General features: G+C 39.9%; 2 protein-coding genes across 2 annotated transcripts; both read right to left on the bottom strand.

The window, feature by feature from the left end:
* Positions 1-658: 658 nt before the first annotated feature.
* LOC136246979 (uncharacterized) lies at positions 659-6,193 on the bottom strand. Its single transcript, XM_066038575.1, has 2 exons — positions 3,592-6,193; positions 659-3,528 (listed from the first exon to the last, which is right to left on the bottom strand). Exons 1-2 carry the CDS (start codon positions 5,609-5,611, stop codon positions 1,127-1,129), a joined length of 4,422 nt encoding a protein of 1,473 aa, XP_065894647.1. The 5' UTR covers positions 5,612-6,193; the 3' UTR covers positions 659-1,126.
* A 10,126-nt stretch (positions 6,194-16,319) lies between these two features.
* On the bottom strand, positions 16,320-21,864 carry LOC136246978 (uncharacterized). The gene is made up of 2 exons (XM_066038574.1): positions 19,257-21,864; positions 16,320-19,193 (listed from the first exon to the last, which is right to left on the bottom strand). Exons 1-2 carry the CDS (start codon positions 21,274-21,276, stop codon positions 16,792-16,794), a joined length of 4,422 nt encoding a protein of 1,473 aa, XP_065894646.1. The 5' UTR covers positions 21,277-21,864; the 3' UTR covers positions 16,320-16,791.
* Positions 21,865-25,422: the final 3,558 nt, after the last annotated feature.

The following is a 25,422-nucleotide window of genomic DNA, read 5'->3' as shown; positions in this document are numbered from 1 at the left end:
TTTTTATTTGAGTTTTCCCAAAAAGTTTGCTTGTGCCCAAAAGGTAGGTTTCCAAGATCCGGTCACATATACAATGATTGGCAAACCACGAACCACATTCAAGCAATCCACCAGAAATTTACATACATATCTGGCCATTGAGTGCTCTATTAGGGTGCTTATTATCTTTGGATAAATTTCAACACAGACATGATAGATTTAGAATATTTCTTTTAAAATGTTTATTTATTACTGCATCTGAGTTTGGTATATTCAACAAAAGAAGATGTATTGCTGTATGTTATATTAAAGTGTATTACCTTTTGATGATACTTGTGAATACACTGTGCTTTAGCTATAGGTCAAAAAGTCATTTTCCACTAGTACTTCAACACTTGTGATAGTTTATTTTATAATAATCACATTAATCACCATGGCAAACTGAAGCCTATTAATAATAGAATTAAAAACCAAAACTAGAAAATTAAAACATTGTTGAACTTTTTCTTGATCAAATGAAAGGAAATATATGTAAGAAAATATTTTTACCTATAATAAGATGTGACTAATTAAGATTGTTGAGATATTAAAGAAAAACTGATAAAACACTCTAATTAAACAATCGAAGCCATGCAACCGTCAATGATCAACTATTTCTGGTAATGATCTGTTAGTCCAGTCGGTGGTCTCATAGACTCAATACATTAACCTAGTAATCTCAAGTACTATGAAGTTTTTTTACAGATTTGTGTTCCCAGGTGGTTCTAGAACAAATTCAGCTTGGTTGCCCAAGTGGCAACTTTGGGCAACTCTGGAAAATTGTGAAAATTTAAAATGGCCGATATGACTATGACCGGCTCCAACAGAAAAACTTTTTTTGTGTAATATGTCTAATATAGGGTTATTGGGGGTGCAGAATTCATTTCTGGTGTTAACTTTTGAATCTGAGGTGTAGAACATAGTGAAAATTTAAAATGGCCACCGCAGAAACAATTCACTACAAAAATTAATGCACGATGCTTTTAGCATACGGTTAGCTATGGTTTTTGTAGATATTTTCTCATGTCATTTTTTCCACCATAGCATTATATACAAAAATTTAGAATGATTGGTTGAGATTACTATACTATAAAACAAAGCTAAGTAGCTAGAGCATGTCTAATTCAAAATCCTCTTCAGCAATTATGCAGTTTTCATCATGAACATCACCAGACTCTCCTTCCTCTTCATCTTCGATCGCAGTGTCACTTTCAAAATAGTCATCATCTGCCTCATTTTCATCTTCTTCACTGCTTGTTCCAGGTCTCACAGAGTGTGGATTACAGCAGTCTTCTCCACCAGAGCAATTGCAATAGGAAGTGCATGGTACATGCTTTTTGTGACAGCTGCAAGCTTCAGAACTGCATCGCTTGCCTTGTGCCTTGCAGCTACACTTTATTAAGTCAATTAGTTCAGGTGGAGCTGGAGCACCTGGAGCAATTGCAGGAATCGGAATATCATTTTGGATAATCCATCCAAAGTGGGTAATGTCTGATGACTGGTCAGGTGGTGCCTGCTGGTCTGCTGCTTTCCATAGCATTACCTGTAGATGTGCCCGCAAAACATGCAGCAAGAGGTTGGCAGATGTTGGAGGTAAAGCCATGATTTTTGTGGCTTTCTTCTTCTTAGTAAATAGTTTGAAACGAGCATTTTCCATTGAGGTCCCGCTAGGCTGACGATAAAGAGCACAGAAAAATTGTTGAGCCGCTTCCATCAAATCAGTGTGGGTGGCGTCTACCTCACCAAGTTCATGGGCTAAACCTGGGAAGTTTCCAGTAAGCAGGGTGTTAAGTGCACTGATTTTACCCTTGCCATATGGGTACGATACTGTGTCACATCCACTTAGGGCATGCATACCAAGGAGCTGAAAGCATTTTTCGCCCAAGTCAGCACAAGTAGCATTAATGTCCAGCACTGTCCCATCCCATCTTTCCATCTGTACCTTACATTGCAGTCCAGCTCGATGCACCCAATAGACCAATAAAACAAAGACATCAGTGTCATCACTAAGAACACGAATCACACTCTTGCCATGGCTAGCAGCCTGTATGACATACGAAACCATTGTGACATCAGCTTCATCATGACTAAAGGCACCATCATCCCTAGTTTCCATTGTCACATTGTTATCCATGCTGAAGGTGCACAACACACTTGCCAACCGTCGCTTGTTGTTCTTGCTTTTGAGAATTGCATCTCTTTTGGGAAGGGGACTAGTGATGGAGAGCTCGTAGTCAACTACCACCTCCCCAGCACGCCGCATTCTCTCATGATCTTTGGCAGAAGTGTCATTGTATTTGTCAAATACAATGATTTTCTCAGTAGCATCTGGATAACGACTAATCTTACTTTGAATGCAAGCAATCAAATTAGACAGATTACCACCATGTGGCCACACAGTGTGATAAAATAGCTGCGAAACATCCACTACAACAGTTTCAGGAGTTACTGGTAAGACATCAAGCACTCCAAGACGTTTAACTAGAGCAGACTTGTTGGCTTTGCGGAGACAACTGTGTTCATCTAGAAGTGATGAAGGAACTGAACATAGCTCATATGTAAAAAGGTGCTCAAGCTTTATCTGTCGCTGCTGGCCAATCATCAATAGCCGAAGAAACATGCTTTCCAAGTCAATAACTGGCCTCACCTTGCTGCCTTTTGCTTGTTTCTTAATAATCGACATTGTCTTTATAGGACTAGAAATAGGATTGTGGAAGCCTTCTGGGAGAGTGGCGATGTATGCCTGCTCCATTTTCTCTCCGATGAAAAAAGAGTCCATCACATTCACATCAGTAGGTGCTACTTGGCCTGTTATAGGATTGTACAAATGAATTTTGCTGTCTTCTAGAGGATGAGGGTACTTCTCTACTTCTGCTGCAATCATACTTCGATCTTCTGCATCCAAAAGACGTCGATGTTTCTGCTCCTCCTTGTGCTGCTTCTGCTTAAATTCTTGTGTATGAGAGGAGTACATAGTGTCCACAGCCTGTGATACATGAACAGTAATGGGGAAGGCATCGATCCACTCTGAAATTAACTCTGGAGACAGAGTCATGCCTCTGAGAGAACCTTTTCCCATCTTGATGGCCGTCTGTTCTCCAAATTGATCAGCAGAGACAGCATTCCAGTAACCTGCATGATGTCGACAAACAAGATCCACCTTGCCCTCAGTATCTAAAGCACGCATTTCGAGAAGGTACTGAGTGAGATAGCGAGCATATTGGACATGGCCAGCAAGAAAGAAATATTTCATCATGCGTTCCAGTGTCACTTGTTTCAAGTGCACATTGCCCTCTCTCTCTGCTCTCTCAAATTGGTGGACAAGAAGTGTCGGAAGAAGAAAGTTGTAGACCCAGTGACGTCCTGTTGGATGGAGGCAAGCAGTCTCCAAATACTTCTCAATCTGTTCTAGTGTCTTTGGTCCAGTTGACAGGAATCGTTTCAGTAGTGCGGCTGACACTCCACGGAAAGCTCGCATGGCTTTCACCCAAGACTTTCCATTGAAGATACCTGCCAAAAAAGTCACCAGTAATAGTACTAATATCAATTTACATCAACACCTTTTAAACTTACCAGTTAGCCCTCCATATGCTGCAGCAACGTACACTTCAACACCTGAACTCTTCATGAGCTTTCCAATACAGCCAATGAAGGACTGCATGATATGCATACCACCAGGATGGACTATCACATTGTGGAACAAGCTTGGTTGATTCCAGCATACCTGTTTTGTAACTGCAAAAAGCTGCATGTCCATGGTAAGGTGAATGTGTTTCATCCCCATATCAGTAAGAGATTTTTGCATGTAAGTCAGAGTTGTGAGGATGGTATCTGGGTGAGACGGTGGGGCATCAATGAGAGGGCCAAACATGTAGGTGGTAGCTGGTTTGAGGTCACCCTGGGTCCTAGAAAGCTGATTATTAAAGCCATTCCACTCTATTGCTTCACTTCCATTGCTCAGACTGTTCAGCCAAAGAACATCAGCTTCTTGAGCTGCCACCAAGCTCGTATGCCGAGCACGTACATCAGCATATGGAATTCCAATTTGCATCTTGTGTGTGAGCATTGCTGGAGGCTTCACCTGCTTTGGACCAGCATAATGGATTAGTGGTATAGCCCTGTTTTTGCCTACAGATTTGGCCTGCTGCATTGTGAGTCGAGGAAACTCAAGAGCACTGATGCCTGGTTTTATGCTGCCATTGTGAGGATGCATTTGAAACTCTGTAGCCATGGCATGAGTTTCACGACGACCATTTGGGGTTGACACTAGCAAATCGAAGTTATCGTACCATCCAAATATACTACCAACTGTTTCAGTGAGACCCATCATTTGATGTAATGTAGTAGCATTCTCCTCTACGTACTTAGCTGCTGACTTGCGAAACCGTAAAACCTCATCATATGGAACTATGTAGCCATGATCATGCAATATGTCAATTAAATCTCTGCTGCCAAACTTATGATGAAGCTGAATTGCTAAGCCTAAAGCTGTTTGGTTGCGTGCACTAGTAATACAATGCTGTATGGATTGTGATAAACTCAAGGACTTCTTAGTGACATCACCGTTTGAGACCAGTTTTGAAATAATCCGTAGCAAGGTGACACTGGTGTGCTGCTTTGCTTTGTCATGGGTAAAATCACCGACATCATAGCTTTTGCTGCTACTTACAATGCTATGCGACTCAGATTTAATTTTTCTCACTAAATCATCTTCCTTCTCCTCATCAACAGAATTAACATAAGTAAGTTTAAACATCTTACTTACATATTCCCGGAATCCAACAATCGATGCACAACCCTCAATGTTAAGTACAACCACATCACTGCCTAAAGAAGTTACTAACTTAGTAAACAACTGTTTTCTTTCTAGCTGACCACCATAACTAAGATATTTGTCATACAGCTCAACTGATGACCAAGTACAGTGTTTTTGATTGGCGTACATCTCATTAGCAAGCAACTTCATGGCTTCATCATCATACAAAATAACATCAATAGAATTATTCAAAGGTTTTCTGAACTCATTGTAGCATCGAAGGTGATACTGAGCTTCAACAGCAGCTAAATCATATGCACCATGACAGCGTATAGCAACTTCCCGACCCCACTCATCATTTCGGTCACCACAATACTGAAGTACGGCATCTTTGAAAGGTGCAGCATCCTTGATACCCCTTCTTTCACACTGAACTACTTTCTCCCACCTATCAGGATGCTTAGGGTTTATAGGTTCACACACTTTAGCACAAAATAAACAGTGATTTTTGAACTGAAAATCACCTACTTGTGATCTTCTAACCCTAGCTGTTGGAGCCTCTGTGATGTCAGCTTCCGAAGCCTTCCTCTTCCTTGACACAAGTTTCTTTATATGATCCTTTGATGTATACGAACAATAACAGTTCTTATGGAGTTCAACTGATGCTTGTTCTCCATGAGAATTTAGAATGCTCTGCAATTTGTTATGAAGCTCCTGGTCACCACGCTCCACTGCACACTCTATCAGCTTCTTCACTGCTTTTTGTTTGAAAGTGCTAAATTGCCCAGACTTACTACAGATTGGAAGAAAGCACTTTTGATCACCCAATGTAGCCATCGGAAGCAAAAGAAATGTGAAAATTGTTGCAGAAATATGTATTGCAGGATGTCAAACACCTAAAAAACAATTTTTTTAAAGTTGAAAGTAAAGTTTACAAAAATGAAACAGAAAAACGTACTGCATTAATTAGAAAACCAGCCAAATGCATCAAATCTACACTTACTCTACTCCTGATCCAATATCAAACCTTGTAGATTATCATACAACCAAAACTTAAGTCTGAAAACGAGTGGTAGCTACTCTTCTGCTCCCTTTTAAAAATTAATATAGAACGTCCGTTACCATGGCAACCAATTACGTAATTTGTTTTTTGACCTCAAATTAGTATCATCTTGTGCAGAAAAATGTGCTGAATTCAATGGTGCCAAAATTACTTTGATTGTATAAAATCCCGAAGAGTTATGAACACTAGCTCATATGTAAATTTATGACTTCCTGCATATAAATTTTCGCCAATTTTCTAGAGTTGCCCAAAGTTGCCACTTGGGCAACCAAGCTGAATCTGTTCTAGAACCACCTTGGAACATAAATCAGAAAAAAAACTTCATAGTTCTTGAGATTACTAGGTTCACAAAATTTCGACTAGACTATACTGCAATGATTTTCTATGATGATTATTTCAGCTACATACTGATTTTCAGTCCATTGCTCTGAGCGGTTTGCCAGGTAGACGTGAAAACTATTTTTTTTATTCATAAAAATCGACCGCGTAATGGTGACACAGGTTGGGTTTTGTGTCATATCTCCATGGTCTTTATGACAAACTACAAAAAGGCACTCCAACGATGGTTACTCCATCTACATAGTAATTTTAAACTCATTCTCCAAGGGGTTTACCCTGTGGGCGTGACAGACCTTCTACCTTATTTTACACAAATGATCGATCATAACTCGTGAATGTTTATCGGATTTCTACCAAAGTTGGTATTGAGTCCGCCATAATGAGCCCTTTACAGTGGCAGATCTAGAATTTTTAAAAGGGGAAAGTTGGTATAGCTGAATAAGGAATCTGCTGACATTTCTCCAGAAATTTTGTAGATTCTAATTTTTAATACTCTAATTTTAGGCTGCGTTTAGCTAGCAATTACAATAAATCAATGCTTTAAGGTTACAGTATAGTCACGGGCAATCGTTCAAAATTTTGAATGCCTATCGATACTTTTTGAGAAGCCCATAAAACCAATCTAGCAACGTAAAAAGTTTTACATGAAGGTAAAGCCCTTCATATTTAATGTTTTTATGTAGCTTCAGTGTAGTTTGAGGCAGGTGAAACACTACAATTTGTTGTAGTAACACAAGTGAGCCAGCCCACACATCGCTCAGCTCCAGCTATCACTACCATGTTTTTCCACCGCCAAATACAGCAAAAGCTGTAGGCTCTATTGACTTTTCTGGGGCATAGTGATACTGTATATTAAATTTATTAGGTCCTGTGGAAGCATTTTTGGCATGTTTCTTCCCAGTGACTCGGATACATGCCTTCAAAGAGCTTGTTTTACTCGAAAAAATTACTAAAAGTTCAATACAACATCTATACAACCAGTAACTTATAAATCGCTTCCACAGGACCAAGATATTTAAGTTGTTTAGCCACTTGTGTTGAAATTATAAGGATTCAGTAATCTGTTACTCTGATTTTTGGCGGTGCGTTTTTTATAAAACATCGCCCTATTGTGGACCACACACCCAAGAACAGTTGTTGTTCTGTAGAAAGAACAAACAAGTACAGTTAGTTGTATTGCTAACATAACACAGTTGTTGAAATTATTTATCCCTTCTTGGTTTAAAGCAAGTTTTGTAATTTGTTTCGCCTACGCATTTTAAAATATTTCGTAACCTTAAACTGTAAATACTATAGCTAACTATGGCAAAGATGGTGACTATAAGCTGTAGCTTTGATTGCTCTATTAGAGTAGTTACTTGACTGCTCTATTAGAGTATCTCGATTGTTTTTAATACAGTGGGAGGTGAAAATTGAAGTGTTGCTGAGAGTTTAGTAGCTATGAATGGTGTCAGTTAAGTGCAGCTGCATGCATGCTACTAAAATACAGTCGTATATAGTTGTTTGAGATGACAAATTGTCAGTACAGCAATCGGTTTATGTGTTTAGACTTCCACTGAGCTAAATTTAAAAGGGGGTTTCTGTCGAAACCCCAGAAACCCATCTAGATCCGCCACTACTTTAAGCGTATGAAACTTCAGCCCGATTGGAACATGCATTCCTGTTTTATTGTGGATTTTGTGGGTGGGGTCTATTCTACTGAATGGAACAGAATGGACTAAACTACGGAACGGACTGCTTTTTCAAATTGAAGCTTGCAGCTTACTATTGCTGTACAAGTTATCGGTGACACTTCCAGCAGGTAATCAAATGTACCCCAAGAAAGATAACACGAATTGAAGGATAGATTGTGGGTTTTTGTTGGTTGTCATTAGTAATGAAGTACTAATTGTGGGAATAACTGACTCCATGTGTTTATCTTCACGTAGGGAACTTAATGCATGACTTGTTTTTACTAGTATGTGAGTTGTTTTTGCTTACTTTGACTTTAGAAGTACAGTCTGGAGCCCAGCCTTTCTAATTGGCGTAAATCAGTATGTAGCTAGCTACATTACAAAGGAAACAATTATGGTGACAAGCGGAATCAACTCAGTCTAAGCAGAATCTAGAAGAATTTTGCGCAGTGTGTGAGGAGCAAACATTCAGATACCTCAAGGAGGCTATATTGTGTGTAGTGTTGTTTTAGTTCTAAGGAACTAGAACTAAATATAGTTGTAGTACAACAACTTAATTCAAGTTCTAGTACACTAGAGCTAAACTAAAATTGTGGTCTATTTTAGTTCTAAAACTAAAACTAAACTAAAATTCTTTCAACTTTTGGTTCAAACACTAGAACTAAACCAAAACTTTAAAACTTTTAGTTCAAGAACTAGAACTATCTAAAAGGTTTGTCAAGCAATCCTACATAAAAGGGTATTGTATGCCGTAACCACTTAACACTTTTCTTTGAAGATGGTGATGCCTGCAAATGCTACCATAAACATTGTTATTCAGCATTAACTCTGCCTATTTAGGTTATTTAAGCTCAGTTCTACTATTAGAGCTTTTGTTCATTTGTGCATAATGGCAAGTGGAAATAGTGCTGAACATCAGAACACCAAATCTAAAGTTTCTGGAAGTCTAGGCGGTGCTACCAAGGTTAGTATTTGTAAGATATCTAACACTAAAACTAACACTAACTAAAATGAACTAAAATTACAGAAATATGGGATACCAGAGCTAACACTGACCAAAACTATGATGGAAATAGTGTACTAGAACTAAAATTAGCTAAAACTATGGTGGAACTAGGGTACTAGAACTAAAAACTATGACAGAATTGGGGTACTAGAACTTGAACTAAACTAAAATGAATTTGCTGTACTAAAACAACACTAATTGTGTGAACATCAATGATTCATTAACAGAGTAGTGGACTAATGCCAGATAGCTCAGCCTGAGTAGTGAGTTGAATTCAGGATGTGGTCTATTTTACAGAATGGAATGCCTTCTGAATCAAAACTTGCAACTTGGCTAGCCGCTATCATTGCTGAAATTGCATTTTATCAGTGGAGCCTCCAGGAAAATGGAATAGGGTAATAATCAAATATTAATAGCTGTCTCGTGCAGTGATTGTATATATCAAGAAGGTCTCTTAAATTCATTTATTACATGACCATAGCAGGTTTTGTTACCACAATACAGTAGCCAATTGGATGTCAGTTGTTTCTGCTGATCTTGACAAGATAAATAGTTTAGAAGACCACTCAATTTCTTCAATTTCAGAGCATAATATCCACAGAGAAATTAGCTAACTAGAAAGTTACTAGTGACAGGAAAAAGCGAAGTGATCATGACTTTATTCAATCTAATAAACAGAATATATGGTGGACTGAGTCAGGTATCACTTTCAGAACGTTCAGATGACCAGCGATGAGATGCATGGATTCATTGAATTTTGGTTGTGGTTGAAGATAATAAATATCCAAAAGAAAACTGACAGCATAATATTAATTCACTTTCTTTATATTTTCTCAATTTTGAGCCTGTATACAATTAAATTTTTCTTAGTCAATAGAAATCCTAGAATAAGATAAGAGAGAAAATTTATCCTTATTCACCTATACTGTACAACTTCAAAGGAAAATGAAGAAAAATACAGACAAATCAATAGAATTAGTACAACTACAATAAGGTGGATTACAGATTTAAATACTTAATAATTATGAATTACAGCTTTAGAAAATTGTAGATGGAAAAAAACAAAGACTGGTGAGATCTTGGTTAATTAACGACAGTGGTTGGAGATTAAAAGGGTAGTAACTTCTTGTTCTTGAATATGTTGCAAAGTGGAGGTACATATCAAAATGAAATATCAATTTCATTATGAAAAATTTGTATACATAAATAATCTAACATCATTTGTCTTCCACTTAAATATGCCACAACAGTGTCGGTACATTGGCAGTCTACCTTGAAATCTCAACTCTAAAGTAGATCCAACACAGAGCAACCCACACTGTAACAAATACATGTGATTCCACTGTAATCTCATGGACCAGCTGGACTGGGAATCACTTGAAAATACATGAACAAATTTAAACTGTTTTGTTTGAAGTGAAGCATGTGAAATATTACACTTAAGAAATCCTAAGATTCTTAGGTGTTATGTAATTAATGTGAGTGTTCTATTTCAGGTCTGACTAGATACATTGAAATTATACAAACACATCTTGGTCCAAATCATGTTTGCCTGGTGGCCTTGGGCATGGTTTCACATGCATAGAAGGTTTATAATTGAGATTTGGTTGGCCTTGGACTTTTGGCATTTAGCCTGATTCAAGGCTAGCAGTCAGACACATCCTTGAATTTGTGCAACAGAAAAAAAATCAGCTCACCATTGAACACGGCATTAGACTATTGCACAGTATCGGCTGTTAATAACTCCATGCATACACCAGGGGTGGATCCAGGGGGGTTCAAAGGGTTCCATGGAGACCCCCTTTTGAAAGAGCCTTTCTTACACGAGATACTCTAATAGCACAATCACAGTAGTCTTTTTAGGAGCAGTGTAACAAGCTATGTATCTAGTTAAAAATAGTTGGCAAGGGAATTTATGGAGACTGGAGAGGGACAGCTATTGTCAGCAGGTGATGACCTTTTTTGGTCTTCAATTTACAGCTAGGCTGAAGTTGCAATTCCAGAGTGGAACCCCTTTTTAAAAGTCTGGATCCGCCCCTGTACACTTCAGTGATGTTTGCAGAATACAGCCTTCTTGCAGTCTGCTTAATATTTGCTCCTGACACACTGCACAAGATTCCTCAATTTTTAATTCAGTGGGCTCTTTCCTGTTACCAGTGTTTTCCTGCTTGCTTTATTTGTACACTGGCTTATGACTTGAAACGTTGATCCAGACTGTTTTCTAAAGTCAAAATAAGCAAAACAGCTCACATAAAGTGCCCTTCTTGATATATCCGTAGATGAACTGTAAGCTTCTCTAAACAGTGTTGTGCATGTGCATGATAAATGAGTGTGTGTGTTTGGTCAATATCCATAATAATCAACTGGTCTAACTACTCGTCCACTTCTAGTGGTAACAGGCTATCCCGGACTGAGGAGCTGCTGGGGGTTCACGTTGAGGGGCAGATGCTGGATGATCATCACAATAATACTCAAAAAAATAATGGTGGACTCCACTGTCCCTCAGAATGCTCACTTGTTAGATCAGGTCTCAAAAGTGGTCTTAGCCTGTTGACATAAACGATCCGTTAATTATTGTTCATCTCTATTCTTATGTTCAGTGGTCCATTCAACTCTCTCACTGTCCAGGGTCCAGTCCAACATGCATGTAGTTTTCCTTTGGTGGGATTGTCCAGAAGAACTTCTAGGCCAACTTGTAATCTAACTGGATCATTACCACAATAACTTATCCGCTGTCTGTTTGCTGCTTCCACAGTGTTAGACTCCACTAATTCTCTTAGTTCTATGAGCTTTCCCTGTAGGTGGGAGCTGTAGTTCTGTGGGTCTCGGTGTGAGACTGTACCTGCTGTTGGGAGGTTCAGTGGTGGTGGGTTTGACCCAAATAGAATCTCATAAGGGGAGAGGCTGGTTGTTGCATCTTTTGTTGTTCTATATAAGTACAAGAGTAGCTGTAGATGTTCCTCCCATTTCCCCTCTCTATCTACCAGGCCACGAAGCATGGATCGGTCCATCCATTCAACAAGTCCGTCACCCATTGGGTGATATGGTGTTGTTCGGGACTTGGTAACGCCAAAGGCCTTGCACAGTTCATTGAGTATCTGGCTCTCAAAATTTCTGCCTTGGTCAGAATGTAGTCTCTGGGGAGGCCCAACCAGTGTGAACACCAGATCCTTAAGGGCCCGGACTATTTTGTTGGCTGTTTGATCAGACAGGGGCACAGAAAATGGCCACTTGGAGAAATAGTCTTGCACCACAAGCATATACTGGTTTCCCTGACGTGACATTGGCACTTTGAGAATGTCAACTGCCACTAGTTTCCATGGCCTACTAACTACTACTGGCTGAAGCAGAGCTGGTTGAGAGGTAGTTGCCTTAGCATGTTGGCATGTGACACAGTGACTACAGTAGGTATTGACATCTTTACCCATTCCAACCCAGTAGATTGCTTTTGACAGTCGTGCCATGGTCCTATCAGTACCCTGGTGGCCAGCATTGTCATGGACATTCTTCAGAAGTTGTTTCCGCATAGATGCTGGTGCAACTAAAAGTAGTTTCTCTTTGTGCATTGTTGGAGTCTTCACTTTGCAGTACAGTATAGACTGATGTAGCACCAACAAGATAATGCCGTAACTTCTGAGTTGCCCAAAACAATTGCTAAACACTCCTTCTCAATGGTATAGTTGTTTCTCTCCGTCTTAGTTAAAGTGTGGCTGGCATATTCAACAACTGTGCCTCTGGCTGTGGAAAGTACTGCACCCAGACCCATGTCTGATGCATCGGTGGTAAGCACAAAGGTGTCATGCTGTTTGGGGTAATCTAGTATAGGGGGGCTGGTTAATGCGTGTTTCAATGTGTCAAAGGCATGTTGGTGTGTGTTCTCCCATCTAAACGGGGCAATTTTTCCTGTGAGTTCAGTTAAAGGGCTAGCAATGTCAGCAAAATTGTGTACAAAGCGGCGGTAGAAGTTCACTAGACCAAGGAAGGAGCGGAGGTCCTTGGTAGTCTTTGGCACAGGCCAGGTGGAAATGATCTTGGTCTTCTCTGGGGAGGGGGTTACTCCATCAGCCGAATAGTCAAATCCAAGATGGGTGGTCTTATTCTTCCCAAAAAAGCACTTTGAGCCACGAAGAGTGAAACCAGCAGCTGACAATTGGCCGAGGACTCTTTTGAGGTCTTGGATATGTGTGACTATGTCATCTGAAAATATGATACAGTCATCCACATAATTGTCAACGCAATCCTTGCAGTCCTGCAGGATGTTGTCAAGGCCTCTCTGGCAGGTCTGAGTAGCACCCGTTAAGCCATAGGGCATCCTAGTAAATTCCCAGAGTCCGTAACCTGGCCCAGGACAAAATGCAGTCTTCTCTACTGACTGTGGCTCCATAGGAAACTGCCAATAGGAACTACGAAGGTGTAGTTTAGAAAAAACCTTTTTGCCAGCTAGTTTCTGTTGGGGGCTTTCAGCACGGGGAACTGGGTATGAGTCTTTCTTTGTGACACTATTTAGCTGGACGTAGTCTATACATATTTGGATTTCTCTGGAGGGTTTGGGTCATATACAGCAGGAGCACACCAGGGGCTAGTACTAGCTTGTATGATTCCTTCATAGACCATCTCCGAGCTGCTGGTGAACTCGTTCAGTGTAGTGGAATGGGATTGGGTGGGATGGAACTTTGATGAGTAGTGCATTACCTGTGTCAATGACGTGCTGTGTGACATTTGTACGACCCAATTCAAGTGAAAACAGGGACTTAAATTCTTCAAGTGTGGGTGTGAGGGCAGGGTGGATGTTGGTTGGCTTGTCTAGTGTTGGTATGCTGGTCTGTTTGCATGGTGTGGGGATTGCCTGGGGGCATTCATCATCAACAGTGATCATGTGCAGGGTCTGGGGGATTGTGTGTGGAGGGTTTTCCCATGCAGGTCACAGCTCCAAGACCTCTTCAGGGTTTTGACCATGATAGAATGTGCACTATTTGAAGTCAGTCATGTCTCATCAAAAAATTGTAGCCGAGTATGAAAAACTTTCCCAGGCCAATTGTCATAATAGCTACTCCACAAGGCATGATATCTCTCCCATCTGCATTGACTAATCTGACTGTGTGTATGGATTCAATCACTGTGTGATAAGCATAGGGCTTGGAAATAACTGAACAAGATGCCCCTGAGTCCAGCAGTATTACTGTTCTGCAATCATTGAGTGAACCATGTGTATATGCTTCCCTGTTTGTGTGTGGATTGTGTGTGATTGTAGGGACATAGCAATGGCAGATCCAGGATGGGGCATTTGGGGCAAATGCCCCCCCCCCCCCCCCCCCCCCTCAAGAAATTGCATACAAGATCGAGATACTTTAATAGAGCAGTCAATTACTCTAATAAAGCAGTCACAATGTTCATGAGGCAGTGCAGCTTACTTATATATATTTATGAAGCTATAAATAGGATTTTATTTTACATAACATACGTGATATAATACATTTGGTAAAGGATAACTAGCTATTATTGTTGTGACCTTTTCTTTTTTTTTCTTTTTTTTTGCTCTTCAACTTTTTTCAGCAAGGTGCCCCCCCCTCTTTCCAAACTCTGGATCCGCCCCTGCATAGTGCACAAGTGTGTTTGTGTGTGGTGCATGTATAGTTGTGTGAACACTCACCGGCCTCCGAGGTTGAGGGATTTGAACACTCCCTTGTCCATTTCCCTGATTCTGGAAGTCCCTGGCCACATGTCCTGTCATCCCACAGTTAAAACACTGAGTTGTCCTTCTTGAGTAGCAGTTCCTAGCCAAGTATCCAGGTCTGCCACAACTAAAACACTGTCTAGGTGGTTGAGTGGATTTAGTCAAGTGGCTGCTGAGGGCAGCTAGTTGTTCTGTCATTTGTAGTAGTGACTGCTCCACTTTGTCCAAGCAGTTCTTTTCTTCAGTTCTTATGAAGTTGAGAGGATTGGTACTGCTGTTCCGACTGTAAACGAGGTGGAGCTCTCGTGCCTTGGCGATGGTGGTAGAATAGTTGGCCTGAGGCTGAAGCTTTAATTGGAATGCCACGTTGTAAGGTAATGAATTGATCAGATGAAAGGGAAGCTCCACTTCGTGCGTCTCAGTCGGAAGTCCTGGTGAGGCCTGGTCGATTAAATTGTCTAGATCTCTGGCCAACTCATCAATACTCTCCACTCCTTCACGAAGACGTCTATGGGATAACTGGCCTCGGGTAGCTAGCCAGTGTTCGTCTGTATCGGGATCCATCCGGTCGAGGGTGGCCTTCTTTAACTTGGCATAAGTTTCCTTATCAGCATCGCTGAGCGACTCGTAAATTTCCCACGACCGACTTCGGAGAAGTGTTGGGAGACGTAGTAGCTATTTCGCAGCATCCCACTCGTTGGCAGTGGCACAAATTTCAAATCTCTTAAACCATGATCTCGCATCATCGTGCTGCAATAGCTCAAAGAGAGAAATGCTACTCACGGCCATCTTGTCCCGGGTTTCGGCACCAATGTAAGCTTCACAACAACAACAACGACACAAGTGATTTCTTAACAGCAATGATACACGAGGTCACACTTACAAACTCACGTGATAGGGGGCAATTATTAGAATACAATAACTATGTGTGTCAGTTATGCTATTACAGAACCATGGATGAACATCACTGATACAGCTCATCTCACAATTAATACTTCGTTACTAATGACAACCAACAAGAACCCACAATAGATCCTTAAATTCTTTTTATCTTATGTTTAATCACCCACTGAAGGTGCCACTGATAACTTGAAAGGGCAGTTCCAGCAATGGTAAGTTGCAAGCTTCAATTTGAGAAAGCGTTCCGTTCCGTGGTTTAGTCCATCATTCCGTTCCTTTCCGTAGAATAGACCCTACCGATTTTGCGAAGTGTGCGAAATGAAGAAGTAAAAACAAAGAAATTAACACGAAATTGTGTTCGCTCGTATCTCGGAAATGGCCTGAGCGATTTTCTTCAAATTTGGCAAGTAGACTCCCCTAACTGGCCGGCACTTCTGTAGCAAATTGTTCAAATTGTATTAGGAATCACAGAGCTACATAGGTGTGAAAATTGCGTTTTATTTTTTCCTGTAAATGTACTCACGGTGTGGCGCGCCGGCATCTTGGATCTCACGATACACTACCATGTATCAACAGCCAAACTGCAAAAGAAGGTGTGGCCCCAAAAAAAGCCATGGTGGAAAAGATGTGAAATCCAAGGTGGTGACCAAGAAATGGCTGTGACGGTAGGTTAATGGTAAAATTTTTAATATCAACAATTCAGGTGAATTTGTGTTGTCTCCTCCAAGTTTCATTAGGATTCGGTACCAAATTTACCAGAATTGTTGCTATTAAAATTTTGGTACCATGAAGGTTACTGGATACTGTAAACCCCACATGTATGCTATCAATCATCTTTCATGATTAGAGGTTTTATTTTTCTCAATGCATTGTTATGAAATATTTATAGTCCAGTCGGTGGTCTCATAGACTCAATACATTAACCTAGTAATCTCAAGTACTATGAAGTTTTTTTACAGATTTGTGTTCCCAGGTGGTTCTAGAACAAATTCAGCTTGGTTGCCCAAGTGGCAACTTTGGGCAACTCTGGAAAATTGTGAAAATTTAAAATGGCCGATATGACTATGACCGGCTCCAACAGAAAAACTTTTTTTGTGTAATATGTCTAATATAGGGTTATTGGGGGTGCAGAATTCATTTCTGGTGTTAACTTTTGAATCTGAGGTGTAGAACATAGTGAAAATTTAAAATGGCCACCGCAGAAACAATTCACTACAAAAATTAATGCACGATGCTTTTAGCATACGGTTAGCTATGGTTTTTGTAGATATTTTCTCATGTCATTTTTTCCACCATAGCATTATATACAAAAATTTAGAATGATTGGTTGAGATTACTATACTATAAAACAAAGCTAAGTAGCTAGAGCATGTCTAATTCAAAATCCTCTTCAGCAATTATGCAGTTTTCATCATGAACATCACCAGACTCTCCTTCCTCTTCATCTTCGATCGCAGTGTCACTTTCAAAATAGTCATCATCTGCCTCATTTTCATCTTCTTCACTGCTTGTTCCAGGTCTCACAGAGTGTGGATTACAGCAGTCTTCTCCACCAGAGCAATTGCAATAGGAAGTGCATGGTACATGCTTTTTGTGACAGCTGCAAGCTTCAGAACTGCATCGCTTGCCTTGTGCCTTGCAGCTACACTTTATTAAGTCAATTAGTTCAGGTGGAGCTGGAGCACCTGGAGCAATTGCAGGAATCGGAATATCATTTTGGATAATCCATCCAAAGTGGGTAATGTCTGATGACTGGTCAGGTGGTGCCTGCTGGTCTGCTGCTTTCCATAGCATTACCTGTAGATGTGCCCGCAAAACATGCAGCAAGAGGTTGGCAGATGTTGGAGGTAAAGCCATGATTTTTGTGGCTTTCTTCTTCTTAGTAAATAGTTTGAAACGAGCATTTTCCATTGAGGTCCCGCTAGGCTGACGATAAAGAGCACAGAAAAATTGTTGAGCCGCTTCCATCAAATCAGTGTGGGTGGCGTCTACCTCACCAAGTTCATGGGCTAAACCTGGGAAGTTTCCAGTAAGCAGGGTGTTAAGTGCACTGATTTTACCCTTGCCATATGGGTACGATACTGTGTCACATCCACTTAGGGCATGCATACCAAGGAGCTGAAAGCATTTTTCGCCCAAGTCAGCACAAGTAGCATTAATGTCCAGCACTGTCCCATCCCATCTTTCCATCTGTACCTTACATTGCAGTCCAGCTCGATGCACCCAATAGACCAATAAAACAAAGACATCAGTGTCATCACTAAGAACACGAATCACACTCTTGCCATGGCTAGCAGCCTGTATGACATACGAAACCATTGTGACATCAGCTTCATCATGACTAAAGGCACCATCATCCCTAGTTTCCATTGTCACATTGTTATCCATGCTGAAGGTGCACAACACACTTGCCAACCGTCGCTTGTTGTTCTTGCTTTTGAGAATTGCATCTCTTTTGGGAAGGGGACTAGTGATGGAGAGCTCGTAGTCAACTACCACCTCCCCAGCACGCCGCATTCTCTCATGATCTTTGGCAGAAGTGTCATTGTATTTGTCAAATACAATGATTTTCTCAGTAGCATCTGGATAACGACTAATCTTACTTTGAATGCAAGCAATCAAATTAGACAGATTACCACCATGTGGCCACACAGTGTGATAAAATAGCTGCGAAACATCCACTACAACAGTTTCAGGAGTTACTGGTAAGACATCAAGCACTCCAAGACGTTTAACTAGAGCAGACTTGTTGGCTTTGCGGAGACAACTGTGTTCATCTAGAAGTGATGAAGGAACTGAACATAGCTCATATGTAAAAAGGTGCTCAAGCTTTATCTGTCGCTGCTGGCCAATCATCAATAGCCGAAGAAACATGCTTTCCAAGTCAATAACTGGCCTCACCTTGCTGCCTTTTGCTTGTTTCTTAATAATCGACATTGTCTTTATAGGACTAGAAATAGGATTGTGGAAGCCTTCTGGGAGAGTGGCGATGTATGCCTGCTCCATTTTCTCTCCGATGAAAAAAGAGTCCATCACATTCACATCAGTAGGTGCTACTTGGCCTGTTATAGGATTGTACAAATGAATTTTGCTGTCTTCTAGAGGATGAGGGTACTTCTCTACTTCTGCTGCAATCATACTTCGATCTTCTGCATCCAAAAGACGTCGATGTTTCTGCTCCTCCTTGTGCTGCTTCTGCTTAAATTCTTGTGTATGAGAGGAGTACATAGTGTCCACAGCCTGTGATACATGAACAGTAATGGGGAAGGCATCGATCCACTCTGAAATTAACTCTGGAGACAGAGTCATGCCTCTGAGAGAACCTTTTCCCATCTTGATGGCCGTCTGTTCTCCAAATTGATCAGCAGAGACAGCATTCCAGTAACCTGCATGATGTCGACAAACAAGATCCACCTTGCCCTCAGTATCTAAAGCACGCATTTCGAGAAGGTACTGAGTGAGATAGCGAGCATATTGGACATGGCCAGCAAGAAAGAAATATTTCATCATGCGTTCCAGTGTCACTTGTTTCAAGTGCACATTGCCCTCTCTCTCTGCTCTCTCAAATTGGTGGACAAGAAGTGTCGGAAGAAGAAAGTTGTAGACCCAGTGACGTCCTGTTGGATGGAGGCAAGCAGTCTCCAAATACTTCTCAATCTGTTCTAGTGTCTTTGGTCCAGTTGACAGGAATCGTTTCAGTAGTGCGGCTGACACTCCACGGAAAGCTCGCATGGCTTTCACCCAAGACTTTCCATTGAAGATACCTGCCAAAAAAGTCACCAGTAATAGTACTAATATCAATTTACATCAACACCTTTTAAACTTACCAGTTAGCCCTCCATATGCTGCAGCAACGTACACTTCAACACCTGAACTCTTCATGAGCTTTCCAATACAGCCAATGAAGGACTGCATGATATGCATACCACCAGGATGGACTATCACATTGTGGAACAAGCTTGGTTGATTCCAGCATACCTGTTTTGTAACTGCAAAAAGCTGCATGTCCATGGTAAGGTGAATGTGTTTCATCCCCATATCAGTAAGAGATTTTTGCATGTAAGTCAGAGTTGTGAGGATGGTATCTGGGTGAGACGGTGGGGCATCAATGAGAGGGCCAAACATGTAGGTGGTAGCTGGTTTGAGGTCACCCTGGGTCCTAGAAAGCTGATTATTAAAGCCATTCCACTCTATTGCTTCACTTCCATTGCTCAGACTGTTCAGCCAAAGAACATCAGCTTCTTGAGCTGCCACCAAGCTCGTATGCCGAGCACGTACATCAGCATATGGAATTCCAATTTGCATCTTGTGTGTGAGCATTGCTGGAGGCTTCACCTGCTTTGGACCAGCATAATGGATTAGTGGTATAGCCCTGTTTTTGCCTACAGATTTGGCCTGCTGCATTGTGAGTCGAGGAAACTCAAGAGCACTGATGCCTGGTTTTATGCTGCCATTGTGAGGATGCATTTGAAACTCTGTAGCCATGGCATGAGTTTCACGACGACCATTTGGGGTTGACACTAGCAAATCGAAGTTATCGTACCATCCAAATATACTACCAACTGTTTCAGTGAGACCCATCATTTGATGTAATGTAGTAGCATTCTCCTCTACGTACTTAGCTGCTGACTTGCGAAACCGTAAAACCTCATCATATGGAACTATGTAGCCATGATCATGCAATATGTCAATTAAATCTCTGCTGCCAAACTTATGATGAAGCTGAATTGCTAAGCCTAAAGCTGTTTGGTTGCGTGCACTAGTAATACAATGCTGTATGGATTGTGATAAACTCAAGGACTTCTTAGTGACATCACCGTTTGAGACCAGTTTTGAAATAATCCGTAGCAAGGTGACACTGGTGTGCTGCTTTGCTTTGTCATGGGTAAAATCACCGACATCATAGCTTTTGCTGCTACTTACAATGCTATGCGACTCAGATTTAATTTTTCTCACTAAATCATCTTCCTTCTCCTCATCAACAGAATTAACATAAGTAAGTTTAAACATCTTACTTACATATTCCCGGAATCCAACAATCGATGCACAACCCTCAATGTTAAGTACAACCACATCACTGCCTAAAGAAGTTACTAACTTAGTAAACAACTGTTTTCTTTCTAGCTGACCACCATAACTAAGATATTTGTCATACAGCTCAACTGATGACCAAGTACAGTGTTTTTGATTGGCGTACATCTCATTAGCAAGCAACTTCATGGCTTCATCATCATACAAAATAACATCAATAGAATTATTCAAAGGTTTTCTGAACTCATTGTAGCATCGAAGGTGATACTGAGCTTCAACAGCAGCTAAATCATATGCACCATGACAGCGTATAGCAACTTCCCGACCCCACTCATCATTTCGGTCACCACAATACTGAAGTACGGCATCTTTGAAAGGTGCAGCATCCTTGATACCCCTTCTTTCACACTGAACTACTTTCTCCCACCTATCAGGATGCTTAGGGTTTATAGGTTCACACACTTTAGCACAAAATAAACAGTGATTTTTGAACTGAAAATCACCTACTTGTGATCTTCTAACCCTAGCTGTTGGAGCCTCTGTGATGTCAGCTTCCGAAGCCTTCCTCTTCCTTGACACAAGTTTCTTTATATGATCCTTTGATGTATACGAACAATAACAGTTCTTATGGAGTTCAACTGATGCTTGTTCTCCATGAGAATTTAGAATGCTCTGCAATTTGTTATGAAGCTCCTGGTCACCACGCTCCACTGCACACTCTATCAGCTTCTTCACTGCTTTTTGTTTGAAAGTGCTAAATTGCCCAGACTTACTACAGATTGGAAGAAAGCACTTTTGATCACCCAATGTAGCCATCGGAAGCAAAAGAAATGTGAAAATTGTTGCAGAAATATGTATTGCAGGATGTCAAACACCTAAAAAACAATTTTTTTAAAGTTGAAAGTAAAGTTTACAAAAATGAAACAGAAAAACGTACTGCATTAATTAGAAAACCAGCCAAATGCATCAAATCTACACTTACTCTACTCCTGATCCAATATCAAACCTTGTAGATTATCATACAACCAAAACTTAAGTCTGAAAACGAGTGGTAGCTACTCTTCTGCTCCCTTTTAAAAATTAATATAGAACGTCCGTTACCATGGCAACCAATTACGTAATTTGTTTTTTGACCTCAAATTAGTATCATCTTGTGCAGAAAAATGTGCTGAATTCAATGGTGCCAAAATTACTTTGATTGTATAAAATCCCGAAGAGTTATGAACACTAGCTCATATGTAAATTTATGACTTCCTGCATATAAATTTTCGCCAATTTTCTAGAGTTGCCCAAAGTTGCCACTTGGGCAACCAAGCTGAATCTGTTCTAGAACCACCTTGGAACATAAATCAGAAAAAAAACTTCATAGTTCTTGAGATTACTAGGTTCACAAAATTTCGACTAGACTATTATGCATTCTTAACTTCTCATTAATCGACATGGAATTCAAATGTTGTTATGGAAACATGAGTTGTCCCCATGCCAGTTATTTAAATCTATGAACCAAAAATCAGACCAATGAACAACCATGAGAACTTACTAACAATTCTAAGATTTAAAGAACATCACTTGTGAGGGACTGACAAGAGGATTTGTGAATAATGTGTATAGTTGCTGAAATATGACTACACTATGGCTTAAAGCAAGACACTGTAGTCACAAAATTAATTTTAACTTGATATCACAACCATTAGAAACATTATTTCTAACAAATGGCTCCGTCAGGACCTAGACAAGAAGCCAAACTGGTAGTCTGTTTATACAAAATGTTAACAACTAGTTTGACAGTCCTGATTTTTGGTTCAGGAAAATATCGCCATTAGTCAGCAAAACTACTCATGCGCTTACAGGTGCGCCAGTTGCTAAGTGTGTTGTTTCTATGTTATCTTGTACTGTTACATGTGTTTTGTTGTACCTTGTACCTGTCCAGTCAGCATGCTATGGTTCACCCAACCATTTAAGCCTTTTACCAGCTGATACACAACACAACAACACCAAGCCTGCCTTAATTATGTAATATAATTTTGTTTGACAGTCGCTCAGTATCCTGTAACCTTAACCTACCATCACAGCCATTTCTTGGCCACTACCTTGGATTTCACATATTTTTCCACGATGGCCTTTTGTTAGCCGCATCATTTTTACAGCTTAGCTGTTTTTGATTAGAAAGTTATAACTGAATGAGAGTATACACTGACAGGGAATAGTAAATGCCATTTATAATGAATTCTGTAAATTTATTTTATTTATTATCTAACATAGGAGTTGCACTGACAGGTGGAGATCGCAGTACTGGAAATAATGATGTTTCAAGTAGTAACCAAATTGGTAATTACACTTTTTTCCATGCAAATGGTAGGGGATTATTGTTCCGATGTGTAACTGGATTTGGACCTAGTGGTAATAACAATGCTGATCTGGGTGAACTGTATTTCAATGGTCAAATTATACCTAATGGTGGATGTACTGGTTCTTTTGTTATTCAAGCAAGAGGAGCAACTATTAGCACTAAAGTTGGAATTATGAATGTGCTTCAATGTCGAACATTTACATATAGACAAGAAGGTGTTTACACTTGCCGTATTATGAATAGTTCAATGATGTATGAAGAAAGGAGTGTTGGAGTGTATTTACCTGGAAGAAGTAAGTTTTTTTTGTAATCAGTAACCATGAATTATATCTCATACATAACACACAGCGGCTCCACTGATAAATACAAGTTCAGCTATTGTTTATGGAGTTGTTGGTTCACCAATAAGAATACCCTGTATTTCAGAAGGTTCTCCACCAGACACATTCACATGGAGAAGGGAACACAGTAGTTGGATCCAATACGTAAATTTTCAACCATTGACTCATACCAGAACAGCAGCCATTTTTCGTTCCGAGTTCTACTACAGCTGTTTTCATTCAAACTATAGAGGAATGTACACATGTACTGTTAGAAATCCAATGGGAAGTGATTCTCATCAAATTAATTTGCAAATTCATCCATCCATTATGAGTAAGTAATTTCCACTATCTGAACACTGTTACTGTGTTCATAGATTATGTCATATTTATACTCAATAATATAGTTACTTGTGTATTTTCTTATACAGTGGCAGATCTAGGAATTTTCAGAGGAGGTTTCAGGTCCAGAAAATTTCAGTAACTGTGATCCCAGATTGAGAATTGTATATATGTAGCTAGTCAGCTGGAGTGAATGTTAACTCAGTCTTGTTAGCTTAGCTACATAGATCTATATATGTGAACAGGCCTGCGAAAACAGGGCATGTGGGCACAAACTACACCCCATCACTGTACAGGTCATATCTCAGTATTGGAAAAGTATATTTCCATTCTGTAACTTGCACCGTGATGCCAATGAACTACTTACTACGAGCTGAAAATTGCAATGCCATAGCATAATGGTACAAAACGTTATGAGTAATGAAAGTGTGAAAAAGTAGGCAAAAATCATGTGCCCAACATGCCCTATTATCGCAGGCCCAGTCACATATAGCTTTTAGCAATGAATCAGTAAAAATCAGCCCAAAACAATTGTAATCCAACCCTTCGCAGAAAGTTTTGAAGAAAACAGCACTTGTCAAACTCATTAAAATGATAATTTGTAGAGGCACATACCACACTTAAACATCATAATACCATTTTCTGTGAGATTTTCAGTGATATCAAAGGCAAAAGTATGTGAAGTTTGGCCAGTACAAAAGGTCCCAATTGGATACATTATGTATAACTATTGGTGATTTACCACTCGCATGATTCGTAAATAAATTTGGAGCTTCCTCACTACTTTCAGAGGGGGTTTCAGCTGAAACCATTTCAACCCCTGTATCCACCACTGTTATACAGTACGTGTAGAGTAGCTATTGTTTAATCATGTATTAAAGTCACATAGCTAGGACAAACATCTGTGGAATTTAGAACGCATGATTATCATAAGTAATGTGTGCAAAAAGAATGGCTTTTAAGCTACCTACACATGAGCTTGTCTGAAAATGTTAACCAGAAACTTTGTATAGGTAGAAAGTTTATTCATCAGACTACTTATTACAAGTACAAAATAATTGTCGGCACAACAATTGCTTACTTGTTAGCTATGCAGCCACAAAGAACTGCAACTGTATTCTGGTTACTTTACATGCATTGCATTGGTGGCTAATATATTATATCTATATGTGTATTGCTTAAAAATTGCCACTAGTGCTATGTAAAAAAAATGTAACAGAAAGAGTTGGTGAGAGACAGATATAGCACGAGGTGAAGCAAAGTGCTATACGTATTTTGTCACAAGGACACTCTTTGAGTGCTATATTATTTATGTAGCACAAGCATGGTAATACTTCAAGAATTTACATGTGTTGAACATTGTTTTGATCCACCCATTTTGAAGGATCAAAGTGATGTTATATTTGAGCTGTACTGTATGTAGTTATATTCATTGTGTTGTGTTTATGTAGAAATTAATATAGCAAGCCTTCCCAGTGGCAGACAAGTGAATAGCAATTATTGCTATGCTACATTTGAATTTCAAATACTGAGTGATGTTACCTTGATGTGTAGAATTCATGGATATGGTCAGGGAGTGTACTATACTTCACATGAATATCAGTGGAATACTGGTTACTGCTATAATAATCTTAATTTCAATGGTGGTAATCCAATGTGTTTTCCTACTGGTCAGACAACACAAGATGTGACTGGTTATAGTCTGACTGCACAAGATAGTGGCACAATCACTTGTAATATTACTTATCATAATGTTACTTATATTAGTAGTCAATTTCGAGTTCGAGTTACAGGTTAGCTTGCATTTATACTGAGATATCTATATTTGTTGCATGTGTGAATTCTGCAATATAATTTTTACTGATACATGCTATATAATCCAAAACAGCCAAGCCGTAAAAAAAGAGTGTGGCCCCCAAAAAGGCTATGGTGAAAAAAGATGTGAAATCC

Source organism: Dysidea avara, chromosome 2, assembly GCF_963678975.1.
Source record: "Dysidea avara chromosome 2, odDysAvar1.4, whole genome shotgun sequence".
In the NCBI taxonomy this organism is placed as follows: domain Eukaryota; kingdom Metazoa; phylum Porifera; class Demospongiae; order Dictyoceratida; family Dysideidae; genus Dysidea; species Dysidea avara.
Note: the sequence above shows the minus strand (reverse complement) of the source record. Positions and strands in the feature narration are given on the sequence as shown.

Coding starts and splice junctions, on each gene's coding strand:
- LOC136246979 (XM_066038575.1), bottom strand. CDS start 5,611: ATGGCTACATTGGGTGATCAAAAGTGCTTTCTTCCAATCTGTAGTAAG. Junction 3,529..3,591: donor AGCATATGGAGGGCTAACTG/GTAAGTTTAAAA, acceptor CTTTTTTGGCAG/GTATCTTCAATGGAAAGTCT.
- LOC136246978 (XM_066038574.1), bottom strand. CDS start 21,276: ATGGCTACATTGGGTGATCAAAAGTGCTTTCTTCCAATCTGTAGTAAG. Junction 19,194..19,256: donor AGCATATGGAGGGCTAACTG/GTAAGTTTAAAA, acceptor CTTTTTTGGCAG/GTATCTTCAATGGAAAGTCT.